The 17,867-nt window shown below is 42.6% G+C and overlaps 1 protein-coding gene across 1 annotated transcript in view; it reads right to left on the bottom strand.

The window, feature by feature from the left end:
• The window catches only part of LOC109907793 (adenylate cyclase type 6-like), a 50,499-nt gene extending 41,016 nt beyond the window's left edge, over positions 1 to 9,483 (bottom strand). Inside the window, exons 1-3 of the mRNA XM_020506009.2 lie at positions 9,241 to 9,483; positions 3,991 to 4,221; positions 2,837 to 3,761 (exon numbers count right to left, since the gene is read on the bottom strand). Of these exons, the coding sequence (XP_020361598.2) occupies positions 2,837 to 3,760 (924 nt within the window). The 5' untranslated portion in view covers position 3,761; positions 3,991 to 4,221; positions 9,241 to 9,483. The remainder of the gene's footprint in view (positions 1 to 2,836; positions 3,762 to 3,990; positions 4,222 to 9,240) is intronic.
• Positions 9,484 to 17,867: the final 8,384 nt, after the last annotated feature.

The following is a 17,867-nucleotide window of genomic DNA, read 5'->3' as shown; positions in this document are numbered from 1 at the left end:
TGGCTTGAGTAATACAATCAAACATATGCCTCATCAATAATAGACATTAGTCTAGTCAGAGGTGACAGATTAGTATATTTCAGTCTCAATGTATGACAGGTTTTAAACTATCTCCTAGCTCTCTTTCGTAGTAACCAAAGATGTTCCCTTTTCCTCTTCCTCAATAACATCCTTTGGTAAACAATTACGCTTTCTACAAAATATAATGTGTATGGAGTCTATAGTGTCTATATATCAGGGCTGGGAATTGCCAGGGAACTCATAGTACGATATTATCACCATACTTAGTTAAGGAAACAATGTATTACGATTCTCATAATTCTATATGTATTGCAATTCGATACTGTGATGTTATTGCGTTTTTGTTGTTTCCAAACATATCGCTCATCATGTTTGCTGTGGAGGGATAAGAGCCAGCCAATTAGAAAGGGAGTTTTGACGAGTCGTGGAAATAAATGTGCTGAAAACAAATTGGCTCACTATTTAAAAAGATGATGGAGAACAAGCTCTGAAGGGAAAATACTAGAGTACTGAAGCATGTACAGCTGACTAGCACGAAAAATTATATTGCGATATTGTCCCCAAAAATAATACGATATATCATCCAAAATAATACGATAATATCATCAAAAATAATACGATATATCATCAAAAATAATACGATATATCATCAAAAATAATACGATATATCATCAAAAATAATACGATAATATCATCAAAAATAATACGATATATCATCAAAAATAATACGATATATCATCAAAAATAATACGATAATATCATCAAAAATAATACGATATATCATCAAAAATAATACGATAATATCATCAAAAATAATACGATAATATCATCAAAAATAATACGATATATCATCAAAAATAATACGATAATATCATCAAAAATAATACGATATATCATCAAAAATAATACGATATATCATCAAAAATAATACGATATATCATCAAAAATAATACGATATATCATCAAAAATAATACGATAAAATCATCAAAAATAATACGATATATCATCAAAAATAATACGATATATCATCAAAAATAATACGATATATCATCAAAAATAATACGATAATATCATCAAAAATAATACGATAATATCATCAAAAATAATACGATAATATCATCAAAAATAATACGATATATCATCCAAAATAATACGATATATCATCAAAAATAATACGATATATCATCAAAAATAATACGATATATCATCAAAAATAATATCCTGATATGTAACTGTGTCGATTTTTCCACCATCACTAGTATATATAAAGCCTATAATTCCGACGTGAAGTCATTTCGTGAACAATTGCCTTCTGAAAATGTGAACCTGGACAGAGGCGGAGCACTCTCCCAGTGGGAAGAAATCCTGTTATTTTAAATCAAGGGGGGAAACAACATTGTAACGACTAATGTTCCACCATGAACTAGGCCAAACATTCTTTTGTGTCCCCTCATTGTTTTTGTGGAATAGTCTCCCCCTTATTCCTTTCCCATACCTTCTCCCAATGGTCATAAACAGTTACACAACAGTTACAGGCATACAGAATGCACCCAGCCTCAGCCTCCATACAGCACCCCCACCATTGTAAAAATGCACAAAGTGTCCCTTGTGTGGGAGCACAGAGACCTGAGTGATACGGCTTAATAGTATTATGGGCTATGGTATTCTCTCTCTGGCACACACACACGCAAACACATACACACAAACTCACACACATCCGGCCGGCCGAGGTGGTTCATTCAGCCCATTGACCTTCAGCTAACCCCTGGGTCCTTGGCATGACGCACACACAACATACAGTAGGCCACATACACACACACACACAAAGATACAAAGATACACAGACTGCCTACAAAACATTCAGAAATCTACTGGCAACACAGCGACAAACACACTGTTCCACCCACTGAGCAAAACACAGTGAAACACATTCATACAAGCTGCCAAAAAACGATGTATTGTCAGTAGGGAGGGGCAGGGTTATTAGAATATTCCAACTTTAGTATTGGATTTTCTTTTGGAGAGTATTCATTTTTGAGATCATTATATAAAATCGTGTGTTTTATGGGGAAAAAAAGTATGCGGGGGCCCATACAGAAAGTTGCACAGGTAGCATACACACGTTTCACTCTGTAGCGGTGCTACAGTCAGCGGCTCCATGTGTAGCAAGTGAAGTGAGTTGTTGGCAAGGACGCCTCAAAATAGCCTCAGTTAGCCTCAATTAGCCTTGCAACTTTAGCTCGCTTGCTAACTTAGCTGGCTACTGTAGCTAGCTAGCTTCTTCACAACAAGTTGATGCAGTCAAGACAGTCACTACCAGATGGTGTGATAGATCAACTTTGGCAGCAACAAGTTAGTCTAACTAGCATGAGTCGGTTTGGCTACTTTCTATCTCTCTCTTTCCCTCCGTTCCACACACATAGACACATAGTCACACACACCGGCCCCTGCTCCAATCTCACCCCTCACCCACCCTTCCAAGCAGGCTCTCACTTGAGTCGAGCGAGCAAGTCTACATTGATTTTTTTTTAAACATATATACTCTTTAAACACATGTATTTCGACTATCCAGATATCCCAAAAAAATATTGTGTTATTTTTCAAATAGTGATATCATTTCCAATGCCCATCTCTACTTGTCAGACTAGAACCACATGGTTGCCTGCACTGATACAATAATAATATTGTAGCCTGTGCTGTAGGCCCAAGGGTAAGGCCCAGATACCACAAAGTCTCAGCGTGCGCAGACACTCACTGCAGCCTTAGGAAAATCTAAATAAATGAATATGACACACTGTAGGCCAAGGAGCCTACCTGTTTCCAGAGGAACACGTCTTCCTGGTTGAACTGCCAGGTGGTGACCAGGTGAATGGTGGAGAGCACCCCTCCGCTCAGCACGGCTGCTCTCATCCTGACAGGCAGCAGCGTGTAGATGATGTAAATGAAGAACACAGACCACCAGATGCCCTCAGATGCGCTGCGAGGCGCCACCATCAGCACGCCGAACACCTGCATCAGCAACAGGACCCCGATAACCAGGTAGCTCACCATCCACATGTAGTCCTGGTGGAAGCCGTTCCGGTTACACACAACCATGAGGGCCATGAACAGGGCCATGGCCACGGAGAGGGCCGAGGAGTAGGCCACGTCCGGGGTCGCGTGGACACAGTGGAAGGTCAGCATCACGCCACACACGATCACTAGCACCCCCATCAGCATGGTGAGGGAGCTCTGGTTGAGCCTGAAAAAGTAGCGCTGGTACAGAAGCTCCAGCTTATGAGACTGGAACTTCTTGGACTGGAACACCCGCACCACCCGCAGCCAGCAGTCTGCCGCCGTCACCACCCCTCCCCCATTGAGGCCCTCATCACCCGCCTCCCCGCCCCCCCCCCCATTCCTCCCCTTCAGGTCCCCGTCCTCAAAGCCCAGGTCGACAGATTTGAGCCCCACCCCTTCACCGGTGACGCCGCCTTTGCCGTAGTGGTCTTCTTGCCAGATGCAGCGCACACCGAAGTTGCCCCCCCCGCCCGCCGCCCCGGCCCCCCCTCCGCAGTGGTGGGGGTTGAGGGGGGCTCCAGAGGGGGGCTCCATGGCGTCCGGGTCCCTCAGGCAGCTCATGTAACGCGGGTTGCAGAGGGATGAGCCTCCCTTCTGCTTGGACTTCTTGCCATTGCGCTCCCCCCACGCGGTCTTGCGGTCGTCGACTCTGGCCACTAGGAAGCCGCTGAACCAGGACATTCTGTGTAGGAGGGAAGGGGGAGAAGCACAGCGTAGGGCAGGTGGGGCTGTTAGAGTTTGAAAAATCATTCATAAATCCACCAACTTTAACTAGACATGCAGCAGTCTTTCTGAAGATTAGACAGAAAAAAACCACAAAAGACAACCATCTTGAATTGTCTCATCCTAACATCCTATAAAAAACAGTTAACCTGTTATTCTACGGACACCAGTATGACTGTGGACTTTACCTGTGTAGGTTCTGGTATATATCCCAGCCCTATCCTCTCCAGCAGGTCCACTCATTTATTCCAGTGGGCAGAGGTTTGAAGAAGTGAGGGGTTTCAGACGCTGTTCTACAGGGGTGTGGGTGGGTGGGTGTGACCGGGGCAGGTCCAGGGGTGTGTCAGACCAGAGCTTCGGACCTAGCAGGTGGTGTGAAAGGTTTAGGGGATACTCTATGATCTCCAGTGCTTCTGAGTCTGGGAGGAGAGACACAAAACACACACAAATAGAGGTGGAATTAGAAGGGCATTAGAAGTAAGAGTTGTGTTAGTAAGAACGCCAGAAATCCAATTAACACTACAATTATGTCATGGGTCAGTGCCAGCAACCAAAAACAAGTCATACGTGGAAGATATATAATCATCAGTTGGAGATGCAGAGCGACTCTCAATACGTGTCTTCAACGAAATGTCAGACAACAACATCACAATCATCCCAAATTAAACATTTGTCAAGGTTCAGCCTATAATTTCATCATAGACCAGTCTGGTGGCTTGACTCGTTAGATGTAAAGGAGGAAGGAGATAACAGGTGGTGGGAGCCTGGCATCGCCGGTAGGAAACACAGAAGACATTAATATTATCACTGACTCATTCTCTCACTGATGAAGACAAGACCACAGGAAACGAATCAGATTGGGCAACCATCATGGATATCCTGTGTCACAACCCTCCTCCGTCTGCTTACCAATACAGATTAGGGCAGGACAAGCTGGACCTAGATCAGTGGGTTAGTGGCAACTTTGATTCCGAGCAGCTAAGCACTTACAGTGGCTTGCGAAAGTATTCACCCCCCCTTGGCATTTTTTCCCATTTTGTTGCCTTACAACCTGGAATTAAAATTGATGGGGGGGGGTTGTATCATTTGATTTACACAACATGCCTACCACTTTAAAGATGCTAAATATTTTTTCATTGTGAAAACAAACAAGAGATGAGACAAAAAAAACAAAAAAAACTTGAGCGTGCACTATTCACCCCCCGCCCCCCCCCCCCCTGAACTATTCACCCCCCCCCAAAGTCAATACTTTGTAGAGCCACCTTTGGCAGCAAATACAGCTGCAAGTCTCTTGGGGTATGTCTCTATAAGCTTGGCACATCTAGCCACTGGGTTTTTTGCCCATTCTTCAAGGCAAAACTGCTCCAGCTCCTTCAAGTTGGATAGGTTCTGCTGGTGTACAGCAATCTTTAAGTCAATCCAATTGAGAACCTGTGGTATGTGGTCTGGGCTTCGACTAGGCCATTCCAAGACATTTAAAGGTTTCCCCTTAAACCACTCGAGTGTTGCTTTAGCAATATGCTTAGGGTCATTGTCCTGCTGAAAGGTGAACCTCTGTCCCAGTCTCAAATCTCTGGAAGGAAGACTGAAACAGGTTTCCCTCAAGAATTTTCCTGTATTTAGCACCATCCATCATTCCTTCAATTCTGACCAGTTTCCCAGTCCCTGTCGATGAAAAACATCCCCACAGCATGATGCTGCCACCACCATGCTTCACTGGGGATGGTGTTCTCGGGATGATGAGAGGTGTTGGGTTTGCGCCAGACATAGCATTTTCCGTGATGGCCAAAAAGCTCAATTTTAGTCTCATCTGACCTGAGTACCTTCTTCCATATGTTGGGGGAGTCTCCCACATGTCTTTTGGCGAACACCAAACGTGTTTGTTGTGGAGTGTACGGCTTAAAGTGGTCCTTTGGACAGATACTCCAATCTCCGCTGGGAAGCTTTGCAGCTCCTTCAGGGTTATCTTTGGTCTCTTTGTTGCCGCTCTGATTAATTCCCTCCTTGCCTGGTCCGTGAGTTTTGGTGGGCGGCCCTCTCTTGGCAGGTTTGTTGTGGTGCCTTGTTCTTTCCATTTTTTTATAATGGATTTAATGGTGCTCTGTGGGATGTTCACAGTTTCTGATATTTTTTTATAACCCAACCCTGATCTGTACTTCTCCACAACTTTGTCCCTGACCTGTTTGGAGAGCTCCTTGATCTTCATGGTGCCACTTGCTTGGTGGTGCCCCTTGCTTAGTGGTGTTGCAGACTCTGGGGCCTTTCAGAACAAATTGAGATCATGTGACACTTAAATTACACACAGGTGGACTTTATTTAACTAATTATGTGACTTCTGAAGGTAATTGGGTGCACCAGATCTCATTTTAGGGGATTCCTAGCAAAGGGGGTGAATGCATATGCATGAACCACTTTTCTGTTTTCTGTTTTGTTCTTTTTTCATTTCACTTCAACAATTCGGACTATTTTGTGTATGTCCATGACATGAAATCCAAAAAAAAATCCATTTAAATTACAGATTGTAATGCAACAAAATGGGAAAAACGCCAAGGGGGATGAATACTTTTGCAAGACACTGTATACCATCAAGGCTAATGACCCATCAGACTTGCATTTCCTGAATCAATTAGATAAAGAAGGGAATTCTTCTCATTCCTGTAAATTGAGGTCTATTTGGGCACAAGCATAACAAATCTAGCCACTGATATAAATTGCACATTGAAAGAGAATCCCCATTATAGGTTTTTCTAACGTGTTAAAGGTGCTTTATCTTACAAATCACTACCACTGATTTTACATCTGTGCAGAGCTATAGGCCTACTCATACATGATAATAGTAAGACTAGTTCAACCTAGCTAAGGCATATATGCGTATCGTTTACATAATGATTTATTATTACTATATGGTTATATATAATTATTAGGCTACTATATGTCTAGTTCTCCCTAAGAACTAAAGAACACATTGCCTTTAACATCATAAAAATGATCTGAATAATTAGATTGATCACCATCACGACTCTTCAGTATCAAAGCTGATGTACTCCCGTAAGTATTACCTACATTAGGCTAGCATCAGCTGAACATAACAGGGACAGACAGGCCTCAAAACAACCAGAGCTCTTGAATGTGCAGAACGGCTTCTATCTACTTAACGCAATGCTGATGTGCTGCTGTCGCCTATCCTTGCATATTTTTTGTGGGAATTGGGAACATGAGCAGGCGCTCATGTCGGAAGGCATGTTGTGTTGTTGAAGCAAAAATATAATTTATTCCTGATGGCTAGTGCCTTCTCTGGCATGTATCCGTCCAGGCTGCTGATTGTGGCTTCTGGTGGATCAAGAGAGTTCAAGGAGATTTGCCTTCAGTCAATGGACGCTACTACAGCCCCTCCAGCTCTGAAAACTCCATTCTCTCCCGTGCACAAGGTTGTCCAGTGCCCCCATTGCAAATGTCTTGAGGTTGCCAATTGGTACGGCATTTATCTCTGTTTTTATGTGGCTGTAGACATACTGTGTGAACCCTTTCCCACCTCTCTAGCGCTTTTATGACAGAATGTGTGGGGGGGGGGGGGGGGGGACAGCGACAGCGACACACTGGCGTTACATAATACAAACAGCGTGTGCATTGAGATTGGCATCTATTCATAATTGTTATTAATCAGATCCTTTGTTTCAGTGTTTCGACTACAGCTTATATTTCTATTAGCTTAGTCTACTGTGCTGTAGCCTATGAGGAGCGCATCAAAGTAAATAAATATTTGATCATCGCATCATCAGCCATATGTAAGCAATAATGCACGAGGAGGTGTGATATATGGCCAATATACCACGGCTAAGGGGAGTGCCTGGATACAGCTCTTAGCCATGGTTTATTTGCCATATACCACAAACTCTGAGGTGCCTTATTGCTATTATAAACTGGTTACCAACGTAATTAGACCAGTAAAAATAAGTGTTTTGTCATACCAGTGGTATACGGTCTGATATACCACGACTGTTAGCCAATCAGCAATCAGGGCTCGAACCACCCAGTTTATAATGTCTGTTATAGACTATTTATTATTGCAGACTGGTTTAATTAATAGCCTATGTCAGCATACACTACATGTTGTATTAATGGTATGTAGGCCTAACATCCGTGTAGCCTAATAACATCGAATAAGAGTGTATCCAAGGCTAGATGCAATGTATCATTCCATGCAAAGGCTATGTGAGGGCTATATTATCGCCGGCATTCACACACTCGTTACATAACTGTTCAGTGTTGCCTATGTGACAACCATAACAGAGGTCACAGCTATTATCATTTTGACGCTGTGTTGTTTTTGTACAGTAGCGGTGTGCGATTAGTCTACTTGTAGGCTACAATGTTGCATGTCCCACCCGCCGCCAAGGAGTTTATGTGTCTTGTTCTTCAACCAGCGAGGGGAGAGGAAATTCAAGCATGCCTCAGGCCCTGACAAACAAATGCCATGAATCAATAAACACATGACAGGCAATACAAACTGTGGACTGTCATGCCCGAAGTCCACCAGATGCATAAGTGTTTTGTTTTGCCGGATGTCTAGCCCACATTCGCCGTACTTGAAAGCACGTGCTTCGCTTTTCAACTAGCTAAAAACCAAGCTTCCGTTTGTACCACCGCACGGTAGAGCAGAGCACGAGTTGAAATTATTGAGCGCCTGCGGTACAAGGAACACACTGCATCCATTGACAATTAATCACTTCTGCCAGAATGCAAATAGTTTGATGGATCTGGTGGACTTGAGGTGTCACTATTCCACATTCCAACGCATCACACCACCTTGTTTATTTTTTGTAGGGCTGGCTCATCAGTAGGCTAACCTACAAAAACATTAGCCTATACTTTTTTTTTAATTGTTTACTTCCTACCATGATGACCTAGGCTATATTTCATTTGAAATAACTCGAACATGGCAACAAACAGAAGTGCTGCGGTTGGTAATTCATTCTATACGTCTACCTCCTGCAGCTGCGACCTTTGAGTTAGTGGCTATGACAGCGATGCCTGGATGGCAGCAGTCATTTTAGTGTGCTTCTCTAACCTGCAAACTCATCGATTTTAAAATCAAGATATTAGAGCCTATAACGTTAATTGTATGCTTGTTTGGATATCAGTGCTTATACAGGGCTATTGACATTATTGAGCCGTAAGAAACACGGATCGATTAGCCCACTGGGCCACTACTGCGAAAAACACAGAGGTCTCCGGCGCACAGCCCCTATATTAATCAAATACAATTCTGCCGACTCCCTTTCAATTACGCACTGATGGAATTGCAATAATCCCGTTTCTCAAATCAAATGGGTGTACGATAGCATTAGTAAGGTTTGGCCTTCCCTAAACAGCATAAATAAACCTACATTATTAAACATGCGCATACTCGGCCGGATCACGCTGGAAAGAGGACTCACCGTGATCATCCTTCTCGCTTCTTTCCCTCCAAACTAGACCGCATGAGACAAACCGATATTGGGCAGGATAGCCGAATTGAAGTCACTGGTACCGTTGACGGTTTGAATGGTCAGAATGGGGGACCAGTCCAGTGATGACAAACAGACATAAACGCACAATATCGCTCTCGTTGCGCCTCTTCTGATGTTTTCCTTCTCCTTCGCCTGCCTCTCCCCCCTCTCTCTCCAAGCTTAGAAGCACCACCGCTCACACTCCTCAGTTGTCTTCTGCTCAGCATCTCGCAACTCCCTCTAGAGGCGCAGCTCTGTATGAAACAGTGTTTGGCTCTGTAGGAACCAAAACACAGCCGACGAACACCATTGTTTTTCTCACCTGTCACTTTGTGCGTCGAGGAAAGGTCGTGATGGTTAGTTCCAAGCCAGATGCCAGATAAACCACCATCAAAATGCCCAACCATCAAAATGCCCAATTCTTTCAAAAACCCTGTACACCAGAGAGGCCAATGCACTTTTCCCAATTCCCAATTGGATGCAAAACAGTGAATAATGCCTCAAATGTAGTTGGGAAAATGTAGCCTACTGTGATGTAGCCAACTGTGATGTAGCCTACTGTGGTACAATAGACTTTCTATCATGACCAACCTGTAACCTAAGAGTTCTTACCAGCAGATTACATGTGATAACTTACCAACAGAAGAGCTAGAGGGCCTATAAATCAAAACAGTCATGATGTTGGGCTGTGTAAGCATACAGTAATAAAGAGATAATAGCACACAACAGTATGACAGTTATAGGCAGTGTTACAGCAACCAATCACAAACTCCTGATTGCAATGTTTATCTAATGATCATACCACACACCAACGATTGTTTGGTTAAACTACAACAGGGGTGCATAGGTCTGGTCCTTGGGGGTCGCAGTGTCTGCTGGTTTTCAGAGTCTGATTCTGACCTGGTTAGCCAGGTCTATCTCATGAAGATTTCTTCTCTTTCTCTCATATACATATATATATATATATATATATATATATATATATATATATATATATATATATATGACCCAACTCATCCCACGCTGTGTAAGGGCTATTTGACCAAGAAGGAGAGTGATGGAGTGCCTGATCAGATATCTTGGCCTCCACAATCACCTGACCTCAACCCAATTGAAGGAGAAGCAGCCAAAAACTGCTCAGCATATGTGGGAACTCCTTCAAGACTGTTTGAAAAGCATTCCTCATGAAGCTGGTTGAGAGAATGCCAAGAATGTACAAAGCTGTCATCAAGGCAAAGGGTGGCTACCTTGAAGAATCTCAAATATGAAATATATTTTGATTTGTTTAACACTTTTTTAGTTACTACATGATTCCATATGTGTTATTTCATAGTTTGATGTCTTCACTATTATTCTACAATTGTAACGGCTTTCTTCCGCTGAAGGAGAGGAGGACCAAAATGCAGCAAGGTTAGTGTTCAACATCTTTAATAATGACGATAAATGAGAACACTACAAAATACAAAACAACAAAAGTGAAAACCGAAACAGTCCTATCTGGTGCAATGACACAAAGACAGAAGACAATCACCCACAAAATACCCAAAGAACATGGCTGCCTAAATATGGTTCCCAATCAGAGACAATGACAGACAGCTGCCTCTAATTGAGAACCAATCTAGGCAACCATAGACATACAAACTACCTAGAAAACTACCTAGAAAGGAGCCCCATAAACATACAAAACCCCTAGACCTGACAAAACACATAAATCCCCCATGTCACACCCTGACCTAAGCAAAATAATAAAGAAAACAAAGATAACTAAGGCCAGGGTGTGACAACAATGTAGAAAATAGTAAAAAAATAAAGAAAAACCCTTAAATGAATAGGTGTGTCCAAACTTTTGACTGGTAGTGTGTACAGTGCATTCGTAAAGTATTCAGACCCCTTTACCTTTTCCACATTTTGTTACATTACAGCCTTATTCTAAAATTGATTAAATACATTTTTTTCTCATCAATCTACACACAATACCCCATAATGACATAGCGAAAACAGAAATACCTTATTTACATAAGTATTCAGACCCTTTGCTATGAGACTCGAAATTGAGCTCAGGTGCATCCTGTTTCCATTGATCCTCCTTGAGATGTTTCTTCAACTTGATTGGAGTCCACCTGGGATAAATTCAATTGATTGGACATGATTTGGAAATACACATACCTGTCTATATAAGGTCCCACAGTTGACAGTGCATGTCAGAGCAAAGACCAAGCCATGAGGTCGAAGGAATTGTCTGTAGAGCTCTGAGACAGGATTGTGTCGAGACACAGATCTGGGGAAGGGTACCAGAACATTTCTGCAGAATTGAAGGTCCCCAATAACCCAGTGGCCTCCATCATTCTTAAATGGAAGAAGTTTGGAACCACCAACACTCTTCCTAGAGTTGGCCAAGAACACAATGGTCACTCTGACAGAGCTCCAGAGTTCCTCTGTGGAGATGGGAGAACCTTCCAGAAGGACAACCATCTCTCCAGCACTCCACCACTCAGGCCTTTATGGTAGAGTGGCCAGACGGAAGCCACTCCTCAGTAAAATACACATGACAGCTCGCTTGGAGTTTGCCAAAAGGCACCTATAGGACTCTCAGACCATGAGAAACAAGATTCTCTGGTCTGATGAAACCAAGATTGAAGACTTTGGCCTGAATGCCACGTGTCACATCTGGAGGAAACCTGGCACCATCCCTACAGGCTCCCGAATGGAGCAGCGGTCTAAGGCACTGCATCTCAGTGCAAGAGGTGTCATTACAGTCCATTTTTCGAATCACGGTTGTATCACATCCGGCCGTGATTGGGAGTCCCATAGGATGGCGCACAATTGGCCCAGCGTCGTCCGGGTTTGGCTGGGGTAGGCCGCCATTGTAAATAAGAATGTGTTCTTAACTGACTTGCCTAGTTAAATAATGGTTCAATTAAAAAAGTTATTATAATAAAATACTGTGAAGCATGGTGGTGGCAGAATGATGCCGTGGGGATGTTTTTCAGCGGCAGGGACTGGGAGACTAGTCAGGATCAAGGCAAGGATGAATGGAGAAAAGTACAGAGAGCTGTTTGATGAAAACCTGCACCAGAGCGCTCAGGACTTCAAACTAGGGCCAAGGTTCACCTTCCAACAGGACAACGACTCTAAGCATACTGCCAAGACAACGCAGGAGTGACTTCGGGACAAGTCTCTGAATGTCCTTGAGTGGCCCAGCCAGAGCTCGGACTTGAACCCGATCGAACATCTCTGGAGAGACCTGAAAATAGCTGTTATATGTGTGCTATGAACTAAACAACGAATCAAACCAAACTTTTTTTGTGCTATGAAAAAAAGCAAGTGAAAAGAGAATGTATGTGCTCTGTAACTGAGCCAATGCCTGTGGTGGAGGGAAGTGAAACGTTAAAAGGTCAAAGTCAAAAGAGCTGTGTTTGCCTTGCGCTCAGCTGACTGATGGCTCTGCCTCTGCAGCCAACCTGGTGCCTTTGGCATGTTCACTGTTGCCTGATAGTAGTACTGAGCAGTGCCTGCCACTTTTTCTGCTACTATTTGACTAGTTCCAAACAGTGCAAACTTACTGATAGGCTACACACCTTTTCTCTCACAAATGACACTCTCACCATCCAATGCACAACGAGGTAAAAAAATGCTTTTTGCAAGAAACAAAAAACTAAAATATGTGTGTGTGTGTGTGTGTGGTTCTGTGTAATGGGGTGCCTGCCTGGCTGTCTGTCTGTTGGAGGGCAGTGGGGGGTTGAATAGAATAGATTGTCATCATTACATTAATATCAGTCAGGGATCAATTCAATCCAATGGCTGCTCATTGATGAAGAGAACACAGTGCTCCCAATACTAAATGATTGACAATTCAAAGTTACCCACCAAGCATCCCTCTTCCTCCCTGCCTAACAAACCATTCAGATCTGATTGCCAATACAAAGCATAGCCCAACTGTCAATAAGCCACCACTTGTCTCCTGCTGTCATATCCACATCACATGGGATCTGTTGACCACCGACATGTCAGGGCCTGGTGTCCTACAGTGCTCATCATCAAGTGATTGAAAGCTAGGCTGTTTGATTGTGACAGGCGTGAAACTCAGGAAATTGCCCTTGGATGTTCTTATGTCACCAACCACTGATATGTATCCATCACTGAGATTTGACTGCTGACCCATCTCTCTCTCTCTCTCTCTCTCTCTCTCTCTCTCTCTCTCTCTACATCCCTCCCTCCCTCCCTATCCATCCATCCATCCCCCCCTCTCTCTCTCTCTCTCTCTCTCTCTCTCTCTCTCTCTCTCTCTCTACATCCCTCCATCCATCCCTCCCTCCCTCCCTCCCTATCCATCCCTCCCTCCCTCCCTCCCTCCCTCCCTCCCTCCCTCCCTCCCTCCCTCCCTCCCTCCCTCCCTCCCTCCCTCCCTCCCTCCCTCCCTCCCTCCCTCCCTCCCTCCCTCCCTCCCTCCCTATCCTTCCATCCATCCATCCCTCTCTCTCTCTCTCTCTCTATCTCTATCTATCTATCTATCTATCTTTTTTTATTTTTTTATTTTACCTTTATTTAACCAGGTAGGCAAGTTGAGAACAAGTTCTCATTTACAATTGCGACCTGGCCAAGATAAAGCAAAGCAGTTCGACAGATAAAACGACACAGAGTTACACATGGAGTAAAAACAAACATACAGTCAATAATGCAGTATAAACAAGTCTATATACAATGTGAGCAAATGAGGTGAGAAGGGAGGTAAAGGCAAAAAAGGCCATGATGGCAAAGTAAATACAATATAGCAAGTATAGCATCTCTCTCTTACTCTATTTTATTGATGAGACGTTATTTGTTTTACCATTAAGGTCCACTTTGGAAAGAAGTGCTTTAATTCATACTTTCAACTGCTTTCCTCTGGGGATCCAACTTACATCTTGCTATACATGTTTTTACCCAAATAAATTCTAATCAACTTACTCTCTCAATCTCTTTATCTCTCTCTCTCTCTCTCTCTCTCTCTCTGTTGAAGTGAACCAATTGGTTTTAGAAGTTGCTATAGAAGAATCACTTTCTGCTCATCGCTGCTAGATGGTGCTGCAGGTCACAGATGTATTCAAACATCTTTTAGTTTCTTCTCACCTCACTTATGGATCAATCTTCAGAATATCCTACAGTTGGAGGCGTTGGTGCCTTTCTGTCAAGTCAGAATGTTCATAGAGGATCGTTTCAGTGAGGAATGTGGTTGTTTTTATTGTGTTTGTGTGTGTTTCCTATGCTCCTGCCTTGATTGTGTAATTGTATTTATTCGGATTGGTATTTATTATGGATCCCCATTAGCTGCTGCCAAAGAGGTGACTACTCTTCCTGGGGTCCAGAAAAATTAAGGCAGTTATACCATTTTTAAACATTACAGAACATTCAAAATAGATTTCACAACACACTAAGTGTGTGCCCTCAGGCCCCTACTCCACTACCACATATCTACAACACAAATTCCATGTGTGCGTGTGTGTATAGTGCGTATGTTATCATGTGTGTGTATGCATGTGCCTATGTTTGTGTTGCCTCACAGTCCCCGTTGTTCCATGAGGTGTATTTTCATCTGTTTTTTAAATCTGATTCTATTGCTTGCATCAGTTACCTGATGTGGAACATATTGTAATTCCATGTAGTCATGGCTCTATGTAGTACTGTGTGCCTCCCATAATCTGTTCTGGACTTGGGGACAGTGAAGAGACCTCTGGTGGCATGTCTTGTGGGGTATGCATGGGTGTCCGAGCTGTGTGTTAGTTGTTTAAACAGACAAATACAAGTAATGATGAAGTCAATCTCTCCTCTCTCCTCTATGGTCAGAACGTGACAGGACTAACTTATTCCTTGCCACCCATTCTGAAACTAACTGTAGCTCTTTGTTAAGTGTTTCAGTCATTTTGGTCACTGTTGTAGATGACATGCATAGTGTTCTGTCAGCCACATACTTTAGTCAAAGCCAGTGGCATGCCGTTAGTAAAAATGTAAAAAAATTAAGAGGCCTAGACAGCTGCCCTGGGGAATTGCTGATTCTACCTTCATTATGTTGGAGAGGCTTCCATTAAAGAACACCCTCTGTGTTCTGTTTAGACAGGTAACTATTTATCCACAACATAGCAGGGGATGTAAAGCCATAACTGTCACGGTTTTCGTTGTCTGAAGAGGAATCGGACCAAAGCGCAGCGTGGTAAGTGTTCATGACTTTTTATTTTCACTGAACACTAAACAAAAATAACAACGCGACTGACCGAAACAGTCCTGTAAGGTGCAAAACACTAAACAGAAAATAACTACCCACAAAAACCATGTGGGAAAAAGCTACCTAAGTATGGTTCCCAATCAGAGACAACGATAGACAGCTGCCCCTGATTGAGAACCATACCCGGCCAAAACAAAGAAATACAAAAACATAGAAAAAATAACATAGAATGCCCACCCAAATCACACCCTGACCAAACCAAAATAGAGACATAAAAAGCTCTGAGGTCAGGGCGTGACAATAACACATGCGTTTTTACAGCAGCAGACTATGATCGATAAAGTCAAAAGCCACATTGAATCATCAGCCATTTGTGTAAGTGCTGTGCTTGCTGAATGTCATTCCTTGTAAGCGTGCTGAAAGTCTGTTGTCAATTTGTTTACTGTAAAATAGCATTGTATCTGGTCAAACACCATTTTTTTTCAAAACTTTACCAAAGGTTGGTAACAGGCTGATTGGTAGGGTATTTCAGCCATTAAAGGGGGCTTTACTATTCTTAGGTAGCGGAATGACTTTTGCTTCCCTCCAGGCCTAAGGGCACACACTTTCTAGTAGGCTTAAATTGAAAATATGGCAATATCATCTGCTTTTATACTCAGTAATTTTCCATCCAAGCTTGTCATTGTTGATAGAAAACTATAATTTGTTTGCCTCTTCCACACTCACTTAGCAGAATTCTAAATGAGAATTTTTGTCTTTCAGAATTTGGTCAGATATACTGTACTTGGATGTGTCGTGTCACTGTTTGTTGCTGGCATGTCATCCCTAAGTTTGCCAATCTTACAGATGAAAAAAGCATTGAAGTAGTTGGCAATATCAGTGGGTTTTGTGATGAATGAGCCATCTGATTAAATGAATGATGGAGTTCGCCCTTTTTTCGCCTTTTTCACATTTTTCCCCCAAGATTTCATTGAAGGTGCTCCAAAGCTTTTATTGACATTCTTTATGTCATTTGTCTTTGTTTCATAGTGTAGATGTAATTGCTTGGTCTTACCATGCAGGGCTGCCTTGGAAAATATACTTTGGTCTCAACTGGGACTTAATAATGGTTCCAGTAAATGGTATTGTAATGTACATGATAGCCTAACTAAGGACCACAGTTTAGCACGAGTCCAATGGATGCCAAAGAAGCAGTAGCTGCCATTATCTTCCATTTATTTTCTAAACGAGAACTATTCCAAATTAGGGGAAAGGGAGCAATAGCAAAGATCATGGCAATCCTCCTTCCTCCTCCAATCCTTCCTCCTGCACAGAGCCACACCCGAGAAGACTAAGCACAGTGAGAGGGTTTACTCCCGTCAAAATCTGTCCACGATAAGCAGACCAATAAGCAGACCACTAGAACAAACCTCAGCACAGGTGAGCTGTGTATACTTATTACGAGCAGTGAGGTGGGCTGGGCGCGCGAAAATATAGGTGCGGCGCTGACCGGCGACCGGTGGTGCTGAAATCCTCTCTGGTTTGATCGTGGCGCTGTCCATGGTGCTGATTGTTTGTGCGGCGGTACAGGGCACAATGGATTCACGCAGACAACTTCAGTATGTCGTTAGTAGGCCTTATTTAGGCTACCTGCGGCTTTTGACATAGGTTACTCTCAAATTTACTGAAGAAAAAACATATAGGAATATTGTGACCAACTGAAGAAAATATTATATATTTTTTAGATTGTGTATTAATCAATATATTGATTTTAAGAGGAGATGACAATACGCCTTCATTTTTACCATTAAAGAAAGTGCTACAACTGACCCATTGCATGGTTACCACCAACCTCGACTAATGTGGGCCTACTAGAAATTCTACCAATAGATTAATGTTATCATGGTAAATTTGAATACCTTTAACTCAAACAGAAATAGATGTTACACCTGTCCCCAGTATCCACTTGGCCTATAATAGATAACTATAGTTTACATGATATTCCAAATGATGAAACACATCACTCAACCATGAATCATATTCAGTAGGAAACACTAATCCTTTACATTTATTTAGCACACAGAATTGAAATAGTACTAAAACAATATTTCTGTTGTTATTTATTAAAAAAGAACATTTTCTCAAATGAATGACCCACATTTTATAATACCAACTTGAAAAACAGAATCATTTCATTTCTGCACGGATTAGCTGTTATGCCAATTAAGCAGCCTTCTGTGAGACCCTCTCATAGCGAGCACAGAGAGAGACAGAATGAAAGAGGGAGATAGAGAGAGAGAGAGAGAGAGAGAGAGAGAGAGAGAGAGAGACGGAGAGATAGATAGAGAGAGAGAGAGAGAGAGAGAGAGGATGCGACGCAAATATACAGGGATACTCT

Source organism: Oncorhynchus kisutch, linkage group LG17 (assembly GCF_002021735.2).
Source record: "Oncorhynchus kisutch isolate 150728-3 linkage group LG17, Okis_V2, whole genome shotgun sequence".
NCBI classification, from domain to species: Eukaryota; Metazoa; Chordata; class Actinopteri; order Salmoniformes; family Salmonidae; genus Oncorhynchus; species Oncorhynchus kisutch.
The sequence above is the reverse complement of the archived record's forward strand: the minus strand, read 5'-3'. Positions and strand labels throughout refer to the sequence as shown.